The sequence below is a fragment of the Cupressus sempervirens genome, chromosome 4, assembly GCF_028749045.1.
Source record: "Cupressus sempervirens isolate cs-2001-9-10 chromosome 4, ASM2874904v1, whole genome shotgun sequence".
Classification (NCBI taxonomy): domain Eukaryota; kingdom Viridiplantae; phylum Streptophyta; class Pinopsida; order Cupressales; family Cupressaceae; genus Cupressus; species Cupressus sempervirens.
In genome coordinates, this window is record NC_143121.1 from 418028394 (window position 1) to 418045396 (window position 17003).

Here is a 17003-nt window from a genome sequence, read left to right on the forward strand (position 1 = left end):
TTGAGGGTGGTAGGCTGATGAGAATGATAAATTGGTTCGAAGTTTTCTCCATAAAGTTCTCCAAAAGTGTCCTAAAAACTTCACATCCCTGTTTGAAACTATGTTGAGAGGTAGCTTGTGAATCCTTATGACTTCCTTGAAAAAGAGATCTGCTATATGAGAAGCATCATTGGTCGACTTACATGGTAAGAAGTGAGCCATTTTGCTGAACCTATCTACTACAACAAATACACTATCATGCCCCTTTTGTGTTTGTGGCAGCCCCATTACAAAATCCATCGTTATGTTTTCCCAGGGTCTAGATGGTATTGGCAAAGGTTGATAAAGCCTTGCATTTGTAGTCCTTCCTTTGGCCCTTTGACAAATCATACATGTTTCCACAAAGTCTCTAACATCAGTCTGAAGTTTAGGCCAATAGTAGTACCTTCTAACCAATTCTAAGGTTTTATCCTAACCAAAATGTCCACCCATTGTTCCACTATGCTTTTCTTTGATAATGTTTGTTCTCATAGAGCACTTGGGTACACATGGTTGTCCTCCTTTGAAAAGAAGCCTCTCTTGTATCAAAAAATCAGGAAAATCGGCATGGTATTTTTCACCAAACTCCATACATACCTTGTAGATGTCTCCAAAATCTGGATCTGCTATATACATGTCCTTGAGTGCTTCAATTCCCACACTTTCTAGCTATATCTAGGAGACAGTTAGATTCCGTCTACTAAGAGCATCAACAACCTTGTTTGATATGCCCTTCTTATGCTTGATGGTGAAGGTATATGCTTGTAAATACTCCATCCATTTCATGTGCCTATGACTTAATTTGTCTTGGCTATTCAGAAAACTAAGTGCTTGGTTATCAGTATACACAACAAACTCCTTTGGCAACAAGTAGTGTCTCTACCTTTTGAGAGCTTGAACCAATGCATACATTTCTAGGTCATATGAAGAGTATTTTTGCTTGGCTTCATGGAGTTTTTCACTTGAGAAAGCCACTGGTTTTCCTTCTTGACTAAGAACTGCTCCTATAGCAACCTTGCTAGCATCACATTCTACTTGGAAAACTTTGTTAAAATCAGGTAAAGAAAGAATTGGCTGCTCAATAACCTTTTTCTTAAGCAATTCAAAAGCTTCATTTGCTGATTGACTCCATGCAAACTTACACTTCCTTTGTCCTTTAATAGTTTCTTACATAGGAGCACATATATGACTGAAATTTCTTATGAATTTCCTATAAAATGTAGCAAGACCATGAAAGCGTCTAATATCTCCAACTGTTCTTGGAGGTGGCCAGGATAGTATAGCACTTACCTTTTCTTTATCCATCTTCAAGCTACCTTGGGAGATCACAAAACCTAGATATGTCAGCTCCTCTTGCATAAACAAACACTTTTCCAAATTTATTACTAATTTCTCCTCATGAAGTCTTCTCAAAACCATGTCAATGTGCTCTAGGTGTTCTTCCTTTGTCTTGCTAAAAATTAATATGTCATCTAAATATACTATGACGAACTTGCCATTGAAGTCTTTGAGTATTTCATTCATAAGTCTCATGAAGGTACTAGGAGCATTAGAGAGTCCAAATGGCATTACCTTCCATTCATATAATCCATCATTGGTTTTGAATGCTGTCTTCCACTCATCTCTAGCTTTTATCCTTGTTTGATGGTACCCACTTTTTAAGTCAATCTTGGAGAAACACTTTGCACCTCCCAAACAATCAAACAAATCTTCAATTCTTCGCATTGGAAACCTATAACTGATTGTAATCTTATTAATGGTTCTAGAATCAATGCACAACCTCCAGGTTCCTTCCTTCTTGGGTGCCAAAATAACAGGTACAGCACATGGGCTTAAGCTTTTCGTAATCAAGCCAGAATCGAGTAACTCCTTTACTTGTCTAGCAATCTCTTCATTTTGTTGTGGTGTCATCTTGTATGCAGCCTTATTGGGTAAAGTAGCTCCAGGAATGAAATCAATACAATGACTAATGTCTCGTATAGGTGGTAAAGACTTTGGCATACCTTCCAAAATCAAACCTTCATATTTATCCAAAAGTTCTTTCACTTCATTAAGAATTGCCTTCTTTGTTTCAGCCTCCTTTCTGTCATTTCCAATAGGTTCTTGTAGTTGTGGGTTAGGCGTCAAAAGAAAACAAGGCTTGGGTTCCTCCTTCATGTCCCGTAAGAATTCCTTTTTATCAACCATCATAATTTTGGCTTCCCTCTCTTTATTTTCTTCCACTTTCTCATGATCAGCAAATGGAATCAATCTAATCACCTTTCCATCCTTCTTGATGGTGTATATATTGAGTTTTCCATCATGTTGTGCCTGAAAATCATACTGCCAAGGCTTACCAAATAATAGGTGGCATGCATCCATGTCAACTATATCACACAAAATTCTGTCCTTATACTTTCCAATATGAAAATCAACCCATGCTTGCTCATTTATGAGAGTTTGTTGACCCTTTGTTAGCCATGAAACCTTATAAGGAAAAGGATGAGGTATTCTCCTAAGTTTTAACTTCTCAACCATCTCAAGAGAAACTAAATTCTCAGTAAATCCTGAATCAATAATGACTTTACATTACCTTACCTCCAGATTTGCAAGCAGTCCTAAAGATAGTTTTCCTTTGTGGTGGTTCCATGGTAGAAGGCACTTTCAAAAGTGTTCTTCTCATCATTAAACTTTCTCCTCTTTCAGGTACACTGTCTGAGTCAGCCATCTCCTTCTCTTGGTGTTCATCATTTTGTACCAAATGTGTTCTTCTTTCACCTTGTGAACTTGAACTAGCTCTATTTGGACAACTAGATGCATAATTTCCCTCTTTATTGCAATTGAAACAAACAATTGGACTCGCCCTTCTGCCACCAAATCCACCTCTTGAATTGCCTCTTCTACCTCTGAAGTTACCTCTGAAATTTCCTTCGCTTTGACTGGTTTCTTGCTTTATCTCCTTATGATCTTCTTGGTTTTGTCGTCTTCCTTGGAAATTTCCTCTTCCCCTTTGATTTCTTCCTCTTCCTCTGCTATTTTGTTCTTGCCTTCTTTTCAATTTGGCTTCCACCTTCAATGCTAGTTGATAACATTTTTGTACTGTATCCGGACATAATAAATTAAGTTCTTCTTGAATGTTCAACCTCAATCCATTGAGATATCTAGCAACTTTTACACTTTCACATTCACTCTGCTTTGCCGTCAGGCTTAGTTTTTGGAATTCTTCAGTATAGGCAGTGACATCTAGCTCCTTTTGTCTTAAACTTTGTCTCCTTCGATGAATTTGGATTTCATAATCCTCAAGTAAGTATGTTTCTCTCACCTTGGCACACATCCTTTCTCATGAAGTTATCATTTTCTTACCTTCTTTGACCCTTTCTCCTTGAATGGAATTCCACCAAGTGAGGGCTGGTCCCTTCAACTTTGACTTGGCAATTTTTACCTTATCCTTATCTGCTATATTTTTACATTCAAAATGGTTGTTCAAGGCTTCTATCCAATCCACAACAACATCAACATCCATCTTTCCTGAGAAGATGGGTAGGTCACCTTTGGCATCCTTCTTACCAACTCTTTCAAGGGCTTCTATAAAGTATCTTTGGTCTGTAAGTAAGTTAACCACCTCCTGCTCAGGGGTATCCTCTTCTTCCCCTTCTTCCTCTTGCTCTGAGGAAACCTTTGCTTTCTTTTCCATCCAGCCCTTCATCTTCTCAAATTCATCTAATAACCACTTATTGATTGTCTCCTATTCTTGCATCTTCTTTGCTAGTTCAGCATTGGTGACCATGTTTGATGTTTCAGCTTCTGACTCTGATCCAGACATAAAATCTAATTGCCTCAGGAGCTTTCCCCAAGCTCTGATACCAAAAATGATGCAAAGATAAATTCGACGGAAGCAATATCAAAAAGGAACCAGCACCAGCAAGAAATATATATTAAAATTTCTTCTTAATTAATTCTTCAAATGAATAGTAAATACATTTGCTCTCCTACAGATTTCTTCTCCCTGTAACTTCGTATCCAAAACCTTTGTTCTCCAAAAACTTGACCTAAACCTAAACCTAAAAACTCTATTTATACTTTCTACGATAGTCTATGGAACATTCTAGATTATTACAATATAGAAAATTCTAGATTAATATAGAATAGTCAAGAATGACCCCACAAGGGTCTGAACAAATTCCAGATCCTAATGACAAAATCGGAATAAATTTCTCGAGTCGGCTCGTGCATAAAACTTGACTTAAATACTTAATGTGGGTGCTCCTGCACCACTAAACTTAAAAAAAACAGATAAAAATACCGAGTGAAATTGTGTCCATAACACATCTGCAAAAGCCCAGATTTGCGCCTCCAATTAAAATCCAAGATTTCATGCTTTGCTATGCAGACAGAAGGAAACAAACAACCCAAAATTCTTCAAATCTGAGCTAGAAGAATCCCAACGGCTGTCAAAAAGAAAAATGACTGGAAAGCTGGTTGTGTGAGAGCCAAAGATTAGGAGAAATCCTGTTGTGAGCGACAGAATCCTACATGCAACGATTTGCAGAATAAAAAATGCCAAAAAAGCTATTGAGACGCAAGCCAGAGAGAAACCAAGTCGTTGGGTCAAAAAACATTTCACACAAGCAACAGACTTCATTCAGGCTATAGGAAAAAAACTCGTATTCAAAATTGTGCAAGCAAACAAAAAAAACCCATGAATTGCAGGCCAAAAGTTCTGTAGCAGTGCAATTGTTGTTGGCATTTCTAAGTTTGTGTTAGCATGATTCTAGGGGTGTTTTGTATTTTTCAATGAGCTTGATTTGTTTAGAGCAGTTAAATGAAGCTTTCAGAAGTTAATTTTGGATTCTGATTTGGGCTCCATGATTCTTGGAGGGAGTGTCTATTTTTGCAAAGTCACTCAGTCAATCTCGTTTATCATCTTTCATCATTGGGATCACTCTTGTCCTATCAAAGGAGGTCCCCATGCGGCTGCTAAGCTTAATTTGGCTAGCAGTCGCTGCTCTACATTTTAAGGAACCTTTTATGAGCAGGTGGCTCCATGGAGTTTTTAAATCTGCTTATTTTTCCTGCTTAATTTGTAATTGTTAAGCAGCTGTTGCTCTGTGAAAACAGGAGAAGATTCCAAATTATCCTTTTCTGCTAATTAACAATGTGCATGGGGACACTTTCATGCTTATTTTTAAGCACAAAATAGAGTTAAGCAGCTGCATGGGGACTTGGGGTCAGATTTCGATTCTGATGCTTCTTGGTCCTTTTCACAAGTTGGGTAGTATTATAACTTGTTGGAATTGGGTTAGAAGTTTTAAATTTTAGGCACATAAAATATAGGGACCTTGTGTGTCAAATTATCATTCTTTTAATGAAAAGATCATTTTTGGAGCAATGGGGAGTTTAATTAATTAACTTTATTATAATATCAATTTTATATTATAACATAAAGTTGCTTTTGGGGGGAAAATAAAATACAATGAGACCCTTAGTGTTATGGTTTGTTGGAACTGGGTTAGAAGTTTTAAATCATGAGCGTATTATATTGTCAAATTATTATTATTTAAATGAAACGCTCATTGTTGGAGCAACGAGGGAGTTTAAATTAATAAAGTAACTTTAGCATAATGTCAAACCTTAATTATAATATAAAGTTGCTTTGGGGGAGAAAATAAAATAAAAGTAAATTTTATCCCACATTGCTTTTGGATGTGTTTCGACCGCCTATAAAGGCTTAATAAACAGAGTGTACTCTCATTTTTGGAGCATGTTATGAGGTTATTTCATGGAAGCTATTCCTCTTGTTGCTGAGATACAGCGACTGGATTGTTCTAAGGACGGAAACCCTTGGAACCAAGAAGGTTTTGGACGAAAACCCACTCCTTCAAAGATTGGTGGATTCCTACAAGGTTCACATTTGGACTTAAAGGTGAAAGTTTTGGTTCAGATAAAAAGCTATGATGCAGATTGAAGGTGTCGTGAATAATGCCTGAACAGTAATGTGAATGGTCTGAATGGTAACATGAACAGTGCTGCTTTAGTGGTAATAAACAGCTGTATGCATTTGGTAAAGTGATTTACTGGGCAGAAATTGGAACTTTGGTTGGCTTTTCATTAATATGCTTGCTTCCGGAACATCCACGCCTTCATCTATTCAATACAGCCGTTTGTCAATATAGCTGTTTGAAGTAAGTTCTGAGAGTGATTTGGCAATCTGAAAGTTCGTTGTATAATGCTGTACAAATTTGGAAACACATCTGCTTAAGAGACTAATATTCTGCTGTATGGTTTGGTGTAGGAAGATAAGTTCCAGGTGCAAGCATTCATCCTACATATCTCTGTTTTTTCTCACTCCTGTGCTAAGCATGATTCAGTGATACATTTCTTTATTTTCTTAGCAAATTGTCCCTGTTGTATGACCAAAATTTCTCAAATAAAATCTCAGATAAATAGTGAGAGGACTTTTCTGTTTAGAGGAAGCAAGACATTCATTTGCTGTAATGTTTGTAAAGATCTAATAGCTATTGCTGGCTATTATGATTTAATGTAATATGTTTGATTAAATGCCACTGCTGTATGGGTGTTTCTTCAGAATATAATGACTTCTAATGACAATAACTGTATATTCATTTCACACAAGTGTTTGCTAACTTGTGCATTGAGAAGTTGTGAGACTACTATGGAGTTAGGTATCAAATCATAGTTACAATCAGAAAATAGGGACTCAGAAAGTTCAGACCAGACCTTGCACCAATAGTTTGACATTATGTCTATGTGGTATCTCTGAATATTATTGACTGTTATTGTATGCAAAATGTTTTCCATATTTCCATTGCAGGATGAGTGAACATTTCAGAACTTTATAATTATTTGACAACATTAATGAGTAGTTGTTAATCTAGTTTGATGCAAAGCTGCTGGCATGTGTGAAAAAACACTCCAATGAAGTATCAAAACAAAACATTTATCTCAGAGATTAGTATAAAGTGATCTAGCATGTCGAGTGTTTGACAAAATGTCTATAGTACTATACACTAAAATTGAAAAATCAGGACAGAACTTAGAAGGGATCTTACAGTGGTATCAGAGCCTTGATTCTGCCAGCCTGAGTGGTAGAAATCAGTTTGCTCCAGCTACATATTACATCAATAGCTAGAACTAAGGATGGGAGATCGTTAACTACTTTCTTTCCAACTTCATCATCGAAGAAAAAAGAGGCCTAACTGGGAGAAAGTAATTGATCTGCTTTGTGGATGGTATTTGGCACTCCAGAGTCGATCTCCTTTGACTAGAATCACCTCAGTTCAAACTGGCAAGATGGAGAGAGAAGAGAGAAAATGTGAAATGAAATGTGTTTGGAGGCTTCATATTGTCCCGTTATAGGGTTACAAAGAAAAAAATGTGTTCTTTTAACCTTTCTTTTTTTGGGCCCACTAGGCTTTTGGTTGCTGCAGATCTGTGCGGGGTCCTCCTGGGTCTGGGTTGGATCTGCACAAGATATGTGCTTGGACCTGTAGGTTCCAAACGGCTCATGGGTGTGCGGACCCAGGTGGACCCACAGGTCTTGTGTGCTCGGACCTGCAGGTTCCAAAGGGCTCATGGGTGTGCGGACCTGGGTGGACCCACAGGTCTGGGCACAGACCCTACACGTATCCAGCCTGGATCCCCGTGTGAGCCTGGATCCAGTTTGCACCTGGACTCGGTTTGAGGGTCCAAGGTTTTCTTCTAAATCTTATTTCTGCAATCATGACTCTGCAACATATCATGTTAATCTTTGTAGTATTTCTGCAATCATGACTGCAACATATCATGTTAATTTCTATAGGAACTGTTTGCAAAACATGTGCACGGGGTACAGCTCAATAATCCAAAGCTGAGAAAGATGAATGAAAGATCATATTCTATCATGAGCTTTCTTTATTGCATTATTGTCCAGATTCATATCTCAGTTCAGTGCAATGCTAGCTTTCTTCTTTGATTTGTCTATTAAATTTGTGTTTGAAAATTCTGATACAGTGAATTGCCTTGGGGTCACAAATATTTTCTCTCAAGGTTAAAGAATTATGCAAAAGTCTTTCTGTGGATCTCATACCTTGTTCTGTAATTCGTACTTTGTTCAGATTTTGGGCAGAGCTAAAGAGCCAATCAAAGCTCGTTAATATTTATATAATTGTTGAATCTGCAATGGATGTGCCCCGCATTCTCTGTTCCACATCACACTTCCTTTCACCCTGTCATTACAACTTTTACAAAACAATGAACCAGAATGCAGTCATTCCCCAAAAACTAGCTATTTTCTTTGCTTCGATGTAGCAATTAGCATGCCCCCTTCTCGAACGAGAGGAAACCAATACAACTCAAGAAATATTTCAATCTTCTTGTTTACGCAGTCTAAATCAAATTTCCACAACCATTACCATTTAACAAAATTTAAAGCAGATTTCACAGCCTCATTCGGTCTGCTACATTCACGGTGGAAGACTACAAGCAATCATAGAGCCCCCACCTTTGCTAGAAATCATGTAGTCTAATCTCATGTGATAAAGACATCCTCGGGTTTGGACAAATCGACACCCCCTCAACCTTAGTTCTAAGTCTGAGAAATTGAAAGTTGGGCGCCTTCATCCCAAACCCACGATCTCATATAGGCAACAAGTTCATTCTCTACAACCCACATAGCACCTTGGTAGCTCATTCATTTACTACGACATCCATAGTCAGACTTCGCAGGCCCTCAAATTTGCCAGACACTTGATGTGAATGCTTTTCTCTTATCTTCTTACTGTGGTTGTTTGAACTGCTTCTGGGTTTATAAGACCTTGCTATTTATAGAAGACAACCCACCGACAAGCGCGATATTCCCAATCATGCGACAAGCATTGATAGAACCTCCTCAAAAGCTACTAACTCTGAGTTGTCTCATACGGTACAGACTATAATTTAAACTGCTCTGGCCAGTTGTCATTCTACCTGTCCCAAGTCACACAATTCACTTTTGGTACCCAAAAATTACTACCAAGAGATATGAGAGTTACGAGCAGTTATAGGCACACTGGGACTCCTTACTTCAAGATTTCCACAGTAAGCTAGTAAACTCTGCCCAGCTTCATAATCTCCAGCAACAAATGTAACTCCTGTCTCAATCAGATGTCACTATAAACAAAGTCTGCTTTCAGAGTGATACCACTATACAGGAAATCGATATTCTCAGGCCAATTGGGCGCTCTGTAGAATAGTCATTGTATCTGGGATCCCAACTATGAACTCGACACCCGTGGAATTATAATTTCAACTCATAGGCCAATGAAATAATTTGATTAAAGTACCGATATAGTTAACTCAAAATTATTTGATTGAAATCTCTCTCCGTCTTTTCATGCCCCAAATATATAGCCTGGAATGGATAACTTATCCTGCCCGTGGACTGGATCAGCCCCTTCAATACATTCTGAATAAATTGCCAAATTATAGAGAAATACGCCAAGGTATTGATCTGGACTCGCTTGAAATATTACGTCAATGCAATATTGGAAGCTGTTCCTTTCTGCCCATGAATCTGAATGGATCTACCTTCAAGCGGTTAAGCTTCCCACAAAGGAACTAGTCTTTGATACTATGTTAAGTTTTCAGATTTTAGGGCAGAGAATGGTGAATAATTACTTGCACATTATGTTTTGATGTGTTCATTATTCACCACCCAACACATATAATATATATATGAGATGAAGAGGTGTATCTTCCAAAAGACATGACACTTCAAATGGGGCCAATTAAGCTTTCCCACTTAATTGAATTATCATATAATAAAATAATATATTTCATATTATTATTATTATATTGCCATTAAATATATAGCCACTCTTGGCTTACATTTGCATATTTAATTATTTATTGTTGATCTTTTCCGTAAAGGCCACAAACATTAACATCAATTACTTGTGGAGGTGTACGGAAGGCCTAAGTTATCTATCAGAATTCTAATGTCTATAAAACAAGCTCTGGGAGAAAAATGTATAAAATAAAATCCTTTACGGACAATCCTGTTGCATATAATTTTTTCAAACATAAATTTATAAAGAATCCCTATCCCCTTTTGTAAATGGAGTTATCCCACCAGTAATCTTAATCAGCTGTATTGATGACAGGCCTTAAAGATTTGTGTGAACTAATGATAATTTTTTTTTGGCAATTTCTTTCCCAAGCTTGGTAAATAAATAAAATTGGATTGTAGAAGCTTGAAGACTAATTTTAATGTTGCCAAAATTTGAGAGTGACTCGAAAATAAATCTGATGTCAGATTTGTTTTTGGTTCTTTATTGTTGATTTCTTTGTTTTACCTTTTTTTGTTCAAATGGAATTTTCCTAAATAGCAGACATACAGACTGTCACCCTTGTTCTTTTTTATAAATGGTTATTGGTGTTTGCTATAGCATCATTTGGGAGTCACTGAAAACTGAAATAACTTGGTGTTTTGTCATGGCCGTCAAATTACAAAACAAACAATAAACTTGATTGCTCAAATATTTTCATGCGTTCTAAGTATTTATTAGAAATTTAAAATTATGTTGCCTGAAATTGAATGCATTACCTACTGATTAACCAATTTTACAAAGCATATTTTCTTCTTTTTCTGAAATACTTATCAAAGTCTGTTATTTTTACTTTTACATGCATCTGTGGATCTTTTAGCCAAAAAATTGTTTTCTAGGTTTGTAAATAGGTACATTCACACAGCTACATGTATAATGTACATTTACTAAAGCGATTGGCTTATTGTCAGTAGTGATGTTGGCGAACATCTATTATTTATATAACATAAAAATATTTGACTGATTTCAGGCCATCGGTGATGTTGAGTAGGACTTGTATAAGAAAAGATTTTCCATAAGTTTGTCCTGATTTACTTCTTCAGTACATTTGTTTACATTGTAACTTTTCTTTTCTGCAGGTAAGATTTCGCCTGGCAAAGGAAGGTTTCATGAAGAAATTTGAAGGCAGATGGACATTAGAACCTGTATATGTGGATGAAGATATCTGTACCACTTCCAAACCAAGTACATTAGAAGAGTATGAGTCATGCTCACATGGAAAAGGCAGAGTAGCATCTTTGATCAAATTGGAGCAGCTGGTTCAGCCTGCTCTACTTCCCCCACCTCCCATTTCATGGTATGTTAGAGGTATCACTGCAAGGACCACGGAAATGCTGGTAGAAGATCTTCAAGCAGAAGTAAAGAGACTTAGGGAGGGTTTAACTCCTGCTCCCTTAGACTCCAAGGAAGGAAGCCTTCCAGATGCTCCTGATGCTTCAAGAAACTCTATTTAATTATCACAAAACAGGCAGATTGGTGATAATGGTGATGCTGCAGAGCCCAATGGCAGGTGCAGGAGAGGAGGAAGTAGAGAAGGGAGCTTATCAACCAAAATATGCACATTGAGGCAAGTCCTAAATATTATCGGAGCAGTCTCTTTCGAAGAGAGAAGATTTTGTCTTTTGTATATTATGCTTTCGTTACCAACATATTTCCATTTCAAGTGAACGAATAATCCATTGAGAAAATTGGAAACATTGTTTCTATAATAATATTTTTTTGTGAAATGCAATCCAATTTTTTTTTCTTTTTGCACTCATGACAGTTGAGATGACATGATTTTCAAGCACGCAGAAACTAAACTTGCAAGACATGAGTAATGAGCCTATTACAGAATCAGATTAGTGGCAAAGCATGCCAGTTAATTTTTAATCAAACTTTACCCTCTAACCCTGAGACAGTGAAAATCAGCTCTATTAAGCACTAAGATTTTCTTGATAACACTAGAAATCAATTTTGATTATAATCGATGAATATGATAGTGTTAGAACAAATAGGAGAGGATATAATAACCAGTCCATGAGGAGAAAGGCAGAAATAAATTGAGATGTAAGGTTCAACATGGATTTGAATCTTGGTGGTCACAATATCACCATCACCACTTAACCAACACACTATGGGATGAAACCTATTATCTCTTCTAGATTATTTTGCCTATATGTTTTGTGGTTTTGCCTCTTTGCAATGTTTTGCTTCTGCATTGGGAAAGCATCTAACTTATGTATCAATCTCATGCCATCCATGTCATCATTTCTTCCTTTTCTCTTCACCTCTTCCCTTTTGTCGTTTGTTTGTATTGCCCAGACATAACTGTGAGGGTTATTCCTCTCTCATGTGAATATATTATTGCATCAAACGATCCAAATTGCTATTCCATATTATAAATTACAATCATTATATCAAATTGCAGTTGTTTATGCCATTTTCCTCTTAACTCTTCCCTTTTGTCTTTTGTTTGTATTGCCCAGACTAATAACTGCGAGGGTTATTCCTCTCTTGTGAATATATTATTGCATCAAACGATCCAAACTGCTATTTCATATTATACATTACAATCATTATATCAAATTGCAGTTGTTTATGCCCTTTTTCTCTTTTCTCGTCAAGTAAGCAATTTTACTGATTTGATTAAATCTATTCTTGGAGTCTCTTATAGTTAATTATTTATTTTAATTATTTAACCAAGTCTTTTACAATTAAATAAATTCTTTAATTTATTTAATTATTTTCTTAAAAAAACCTCTTCAATTTTTCTAAAAAAAGTTCAACTTAATAATCTCATGTGCACAATTACAAAATTTTATGCTAATTGAGCCATTTGTTCCACTTTTCTATTTGCTACACACTTTCAGTTCCACTTCTCACCAAATCAGGTATCTCTTTAATCAATCTAACTTCCACATTGTAGTTATCTAAATCAGGCCACCTTATTAAATATCAAGATTTGACCTTCTATCTCCACCTCTTAATCTAAATCAACGATTGGAATCTTGAAAGCCAAGTTTTTGAATCTCTTAGTGAATTAGTGCTACAACTTTCAAAGATAATATTATATCACAAAGAAGAGAACAATGGATGTCACATATAGAATGAATTCAATTTCTTTGCTTTGCATTTGATTTATTGATTTGCATTGATCTCATTATCTTTCTCTAGTGGTTGAGTAGGTTAGGCTTGGAATTCGTGTATTGTGGTTACTCTTACATTCTATGTTTTATTTTCCATTTCCAACCTCATACACTTAGGCAAATCCAACATAAACATGCTTTGACAAGTTTCTTGAGGTTTACAAAGTTTGTAGCCTATATGAATTATTCGTTGTGTTTGTTTAATATTCACCACATATATAGATCAAGGACCACATTCTTTTGATACAAAATGAACAGCAAAATTTGAACATTCTGCAACTTTGTTCTTTTCTTTCCTAATACCTAGCACAGGGATTTCATGTCCCTAATTATTGCTTGCAACGTTATGACAAGGAATTTGAAGTACCTAAATGATAATTTCTAAGCTTGTGTGCTCGATGGTACGAATCCAACGTGTCGTGAAAGTATCTTGTTCCCTTTCTTTCATCGACCTTGGATGTTAGAGAAATACACATTTTTTAAATACACCTTTGGAGAAGTGATCACTCTAAAGGGAACAACCTAAAGCAGTACCTCCTTTGGATTGCTATATAAAAAGAGAAAAAGTGAAAACCAAAGCTCTAACTTGTTACAAGTGCCAAGAGTGTCAATTAATATGGGACACATGGGTCACAAGGTGGTTTACGAGAGGCTTAAGTGTGTCACTCTTGAATGTGTGTATGTAGGTGTCAATTGCAACTAGACAACTTGTTTTAGTAGGCCACACTTTTGATTGAGTGTTGTGTTGATTTCAGTGAAAGGGAGCCACATTACACCATGACAATACCACCTATATTTCTTTGATTTGAGAGAGAAATTTATGGGCTTTATAAGCCAATATTGGCTTTTAGAAAGAGGGTGATTGGATTATGCCTTCTATCCGGGCCTCCTACTCATCATTTTCTCGCAAATAGAAGAATTTAAAACTCATTAGAGTTCTACACATTTAAATAAAAAAATAGCAAGTGTGGGCCTAATTTTGTTGTACTTAAGATACAACCTTAGGTTGTAAAGGGTTCTTGAGGTGTCTTCAATTGAGCTAGCCCAATGGGAATTTGGGATTTGATGAGCCTATGTCATACCCTTATTTGTGTAGAGTTAACACAACCATACCATTTGACAATTTTTAGTGTTTGGTAATAAAATTTTTAGAGTGTTTTTGATAGTATCACAATTTTTAGAGTGTTTGGTAATAAAATTTGATAAAAAATGATACAAGCCCAAGATAATTTAGAAATCTGCAATCACTAAACATAACACTATATGCACTAAATATTTACTACAATTGCTGAATTCTACATTGCATTTGTCAAAATCAATGTCACATCTATTAGACATGGTACCACAAATGCCAAAATCTATATTGCATTTATCAAATTCATCATGCACGCACTTGGAAAAAATAGGGTTTTTGAAATTGAAAACAAATTACTAACCAAGGCCAAAGTTCAAAATTTTAAGATTAAGAATAATTGTCATTTATATTTAGCTTTGCATTCAAAATCTAGGTTTGTATTCTAGGTTAAACATAGTATAAAGATATTCCTCCTAAATTGCATCTAGATTATATTGCATTCACCATTTTTATTCTCAATCCACATTGCTCATTAGGTTCCAATTCAGGTTGTCTTATTTATCCCAAACAAAATTCAAGGTTTCACTCACCTTGCATAGCTTAAACCATAACACAGGTCATACTATTCTCCTTTTCAATGTCAATATTTGCATTTTAGTCATCATCCTAGTCCTTTCATCACAAGCATTGCATTCCAATCTTTAGTATGCATCTTGTACCCATTACTTTTGCACATAAGTTCTAAGACAAAAACTTGTCAATCAAATATTTGCTCTTTCATTGGTTCCAATTTAGGTTGTCTTTTTTATCCCAAACCATAATTCAAGGTTTCACTCACCTTGCATAGCTTAAACCATATCATAGGTCATAATATTCTCCTTTTCAATATCAATACTTGCATTTTAGTCATCATCCTAGTCCTTTCATCACAAGCATTGCATTCCAATCTTTAGTATGCATCTTCTACCCATTACTTTTGCACATAAGTTCTAAGACAAAAACTTGTTAATCAAATATTGGCTCTTTCATTGGTCATTGGTAGGCTATATTGACCTCATCAACATCGTTGCCATCAATTCCACCAAGAAGTCAAAGTTGTAGATCAAGTGAAAGGTAAGACTTTTATCAATCTCCACCACTATCATTTATTTTTGAGATCAAGGTCCCCCTTTTCAATCACTTGGACTAGCACTCATAGTTTTGCATTCCAATCTTTTCAAAAATTATAAAACACTCAAAAACATAGGACTCATTGCCATTTCCTAGTTGTGTTGTCACTATTGTCATTCCCATTCTTGAAAATAAAAAATCTCCAAATACATAGGTTTCATCGTCATTTCCTAGTTCCAATTCATTGTCATAATTCTGATTCTTGATTTTTATTTTTTATTTTTCCCAAAAACATAACATTCATTGCCATTTCCTTAGTTGCATTGTCAACATTGTCATTCTCATTCCCAAAAATTATAAATTTCTAAAAACATAGGATCCATTGTTATTTTTGAGATTCATCATCATTAGCATAAAAAAAATCCCTGAACATAGGACATTTCCTTGATTGCATCACCATTATTATCAATTCCCCCCCCCCACCCCCCACAATTTTTTTTTTTATAGGATCCACAATCATTTCCTAGTTGTCTCATCATTATTGTTAGAAGTCAATTTTTTTAATAACATAAGATTTATTACCATTTCCTAGCCGCATGATCATTATCATCAAAAAATAAAAAATCCCCCCAAAATAGCAAAGATATCATGTTTCCATCCATTAGCGTATCGCTAGAAACCTTAGATAACATTTACACGATCATAAAGTGGAAAACAAATGGACTCCTACATTCTTCCAAACAATGTCTAGACACCAAAATGCCAAGACAACCCCTTAGGGGAACCAATTGCAACAACTTTAAAAGAAACTGTGCAATCAAATGCTATCACACTTCCGTGAGTAATGCATTGTGAACTAGGACCTTTCAAACCACCATGGTGGAATGACCCCTATGATTACCATAGGATTAACTAAAGTAAAACATTGAACTGCATAAGATTGAAGAACACCAATCAACACAATTTCAACATTACTATTGAAAAACATCCCACTAGTTCACATAAATAGGAGTTAGGATTATGTGAAGACACTATTCCCAAACATGATCAAAATCATCTACTTATGTCTAGCAATGGTCCACAAGTAACCTCCATATCTCCCACCATTCATTTATCTCCTAAAGCTTTACAACAAAAATCCACATGATCTCAATCAATCAATGCATCCAATGATGATACCTTTCACATGTACTCCCATGGGCTAGCCATAACACAAATTCAAGCCAATCAAATCCCTTATAAAATTTGAAAATCCTATATCCATTGTTGTTATATGCTCCATTCCAATCAAACCTAGTTTACCAAGTCCAATTCAAAGTCCATTCCTATCATGCCAAAGTTTTGATTCCTTGCATGAGTCCTCCATACATATCTAATCCCATTCTCTATCATTAGAATTGGATACTTTCCAAGAGGAAAATCCAAAGTATGAAGAAACATGTCCTAAAATAAATTATGATAAAGATTCCAAGAGCCTTTAATACCATCCAATCTTTGACCAAAATTCCATCTCCTTGGAATCTTATTATGATTCCCTCATCCTGTTGCATTCTATCCATGATGATCCCCTTCCTTCTCAAGAACAAAGCATCCTTCCAACTTTTATTCATAATCCACCTCTTAAGTAAGAACCTGATATCCCTTCCATCCCATCCAATGATCTCATTCAAAATCAAAAGTATTTCACCCTTTTGTTCCATCCAATGATCCTCTCCCATATCATATCAAAGTATCCCTTTATCCTCATGTAATAGTTCTCCATATCCACCACAAGAGCCCATCATCCCTAGATCTCTATTTCACAGTACTCCATGTCCATCTCAACATCCC

At 35.9% G+C, this 17003-nt stretch overlaps 1 protein-coding gene across 1 annotated transcript in view; it reads left to right on the plus strand.

The window, feature by feature from the left end:
• The window catches only part of LOC149561823 (uncharacterized), a 30577-nt gene extending 18970 nt beyond the window's left edge, over positions 1-11607 (plus strand). The window contains exon 5 of the mRNA XM_089825364.1: positions 10940-11607. Coding sequence (XP_089681490.1) covers positions 10940-11314 — 375 coding nt within the window. The 3' untranslated portion in view covers positions 11315-11607. The remainder of the gene's footprint in view (positions 1-10939) is intronic.
• The last annotated feature ends 5396 nt before the right edge of the window (positions 11608-17003 follow it).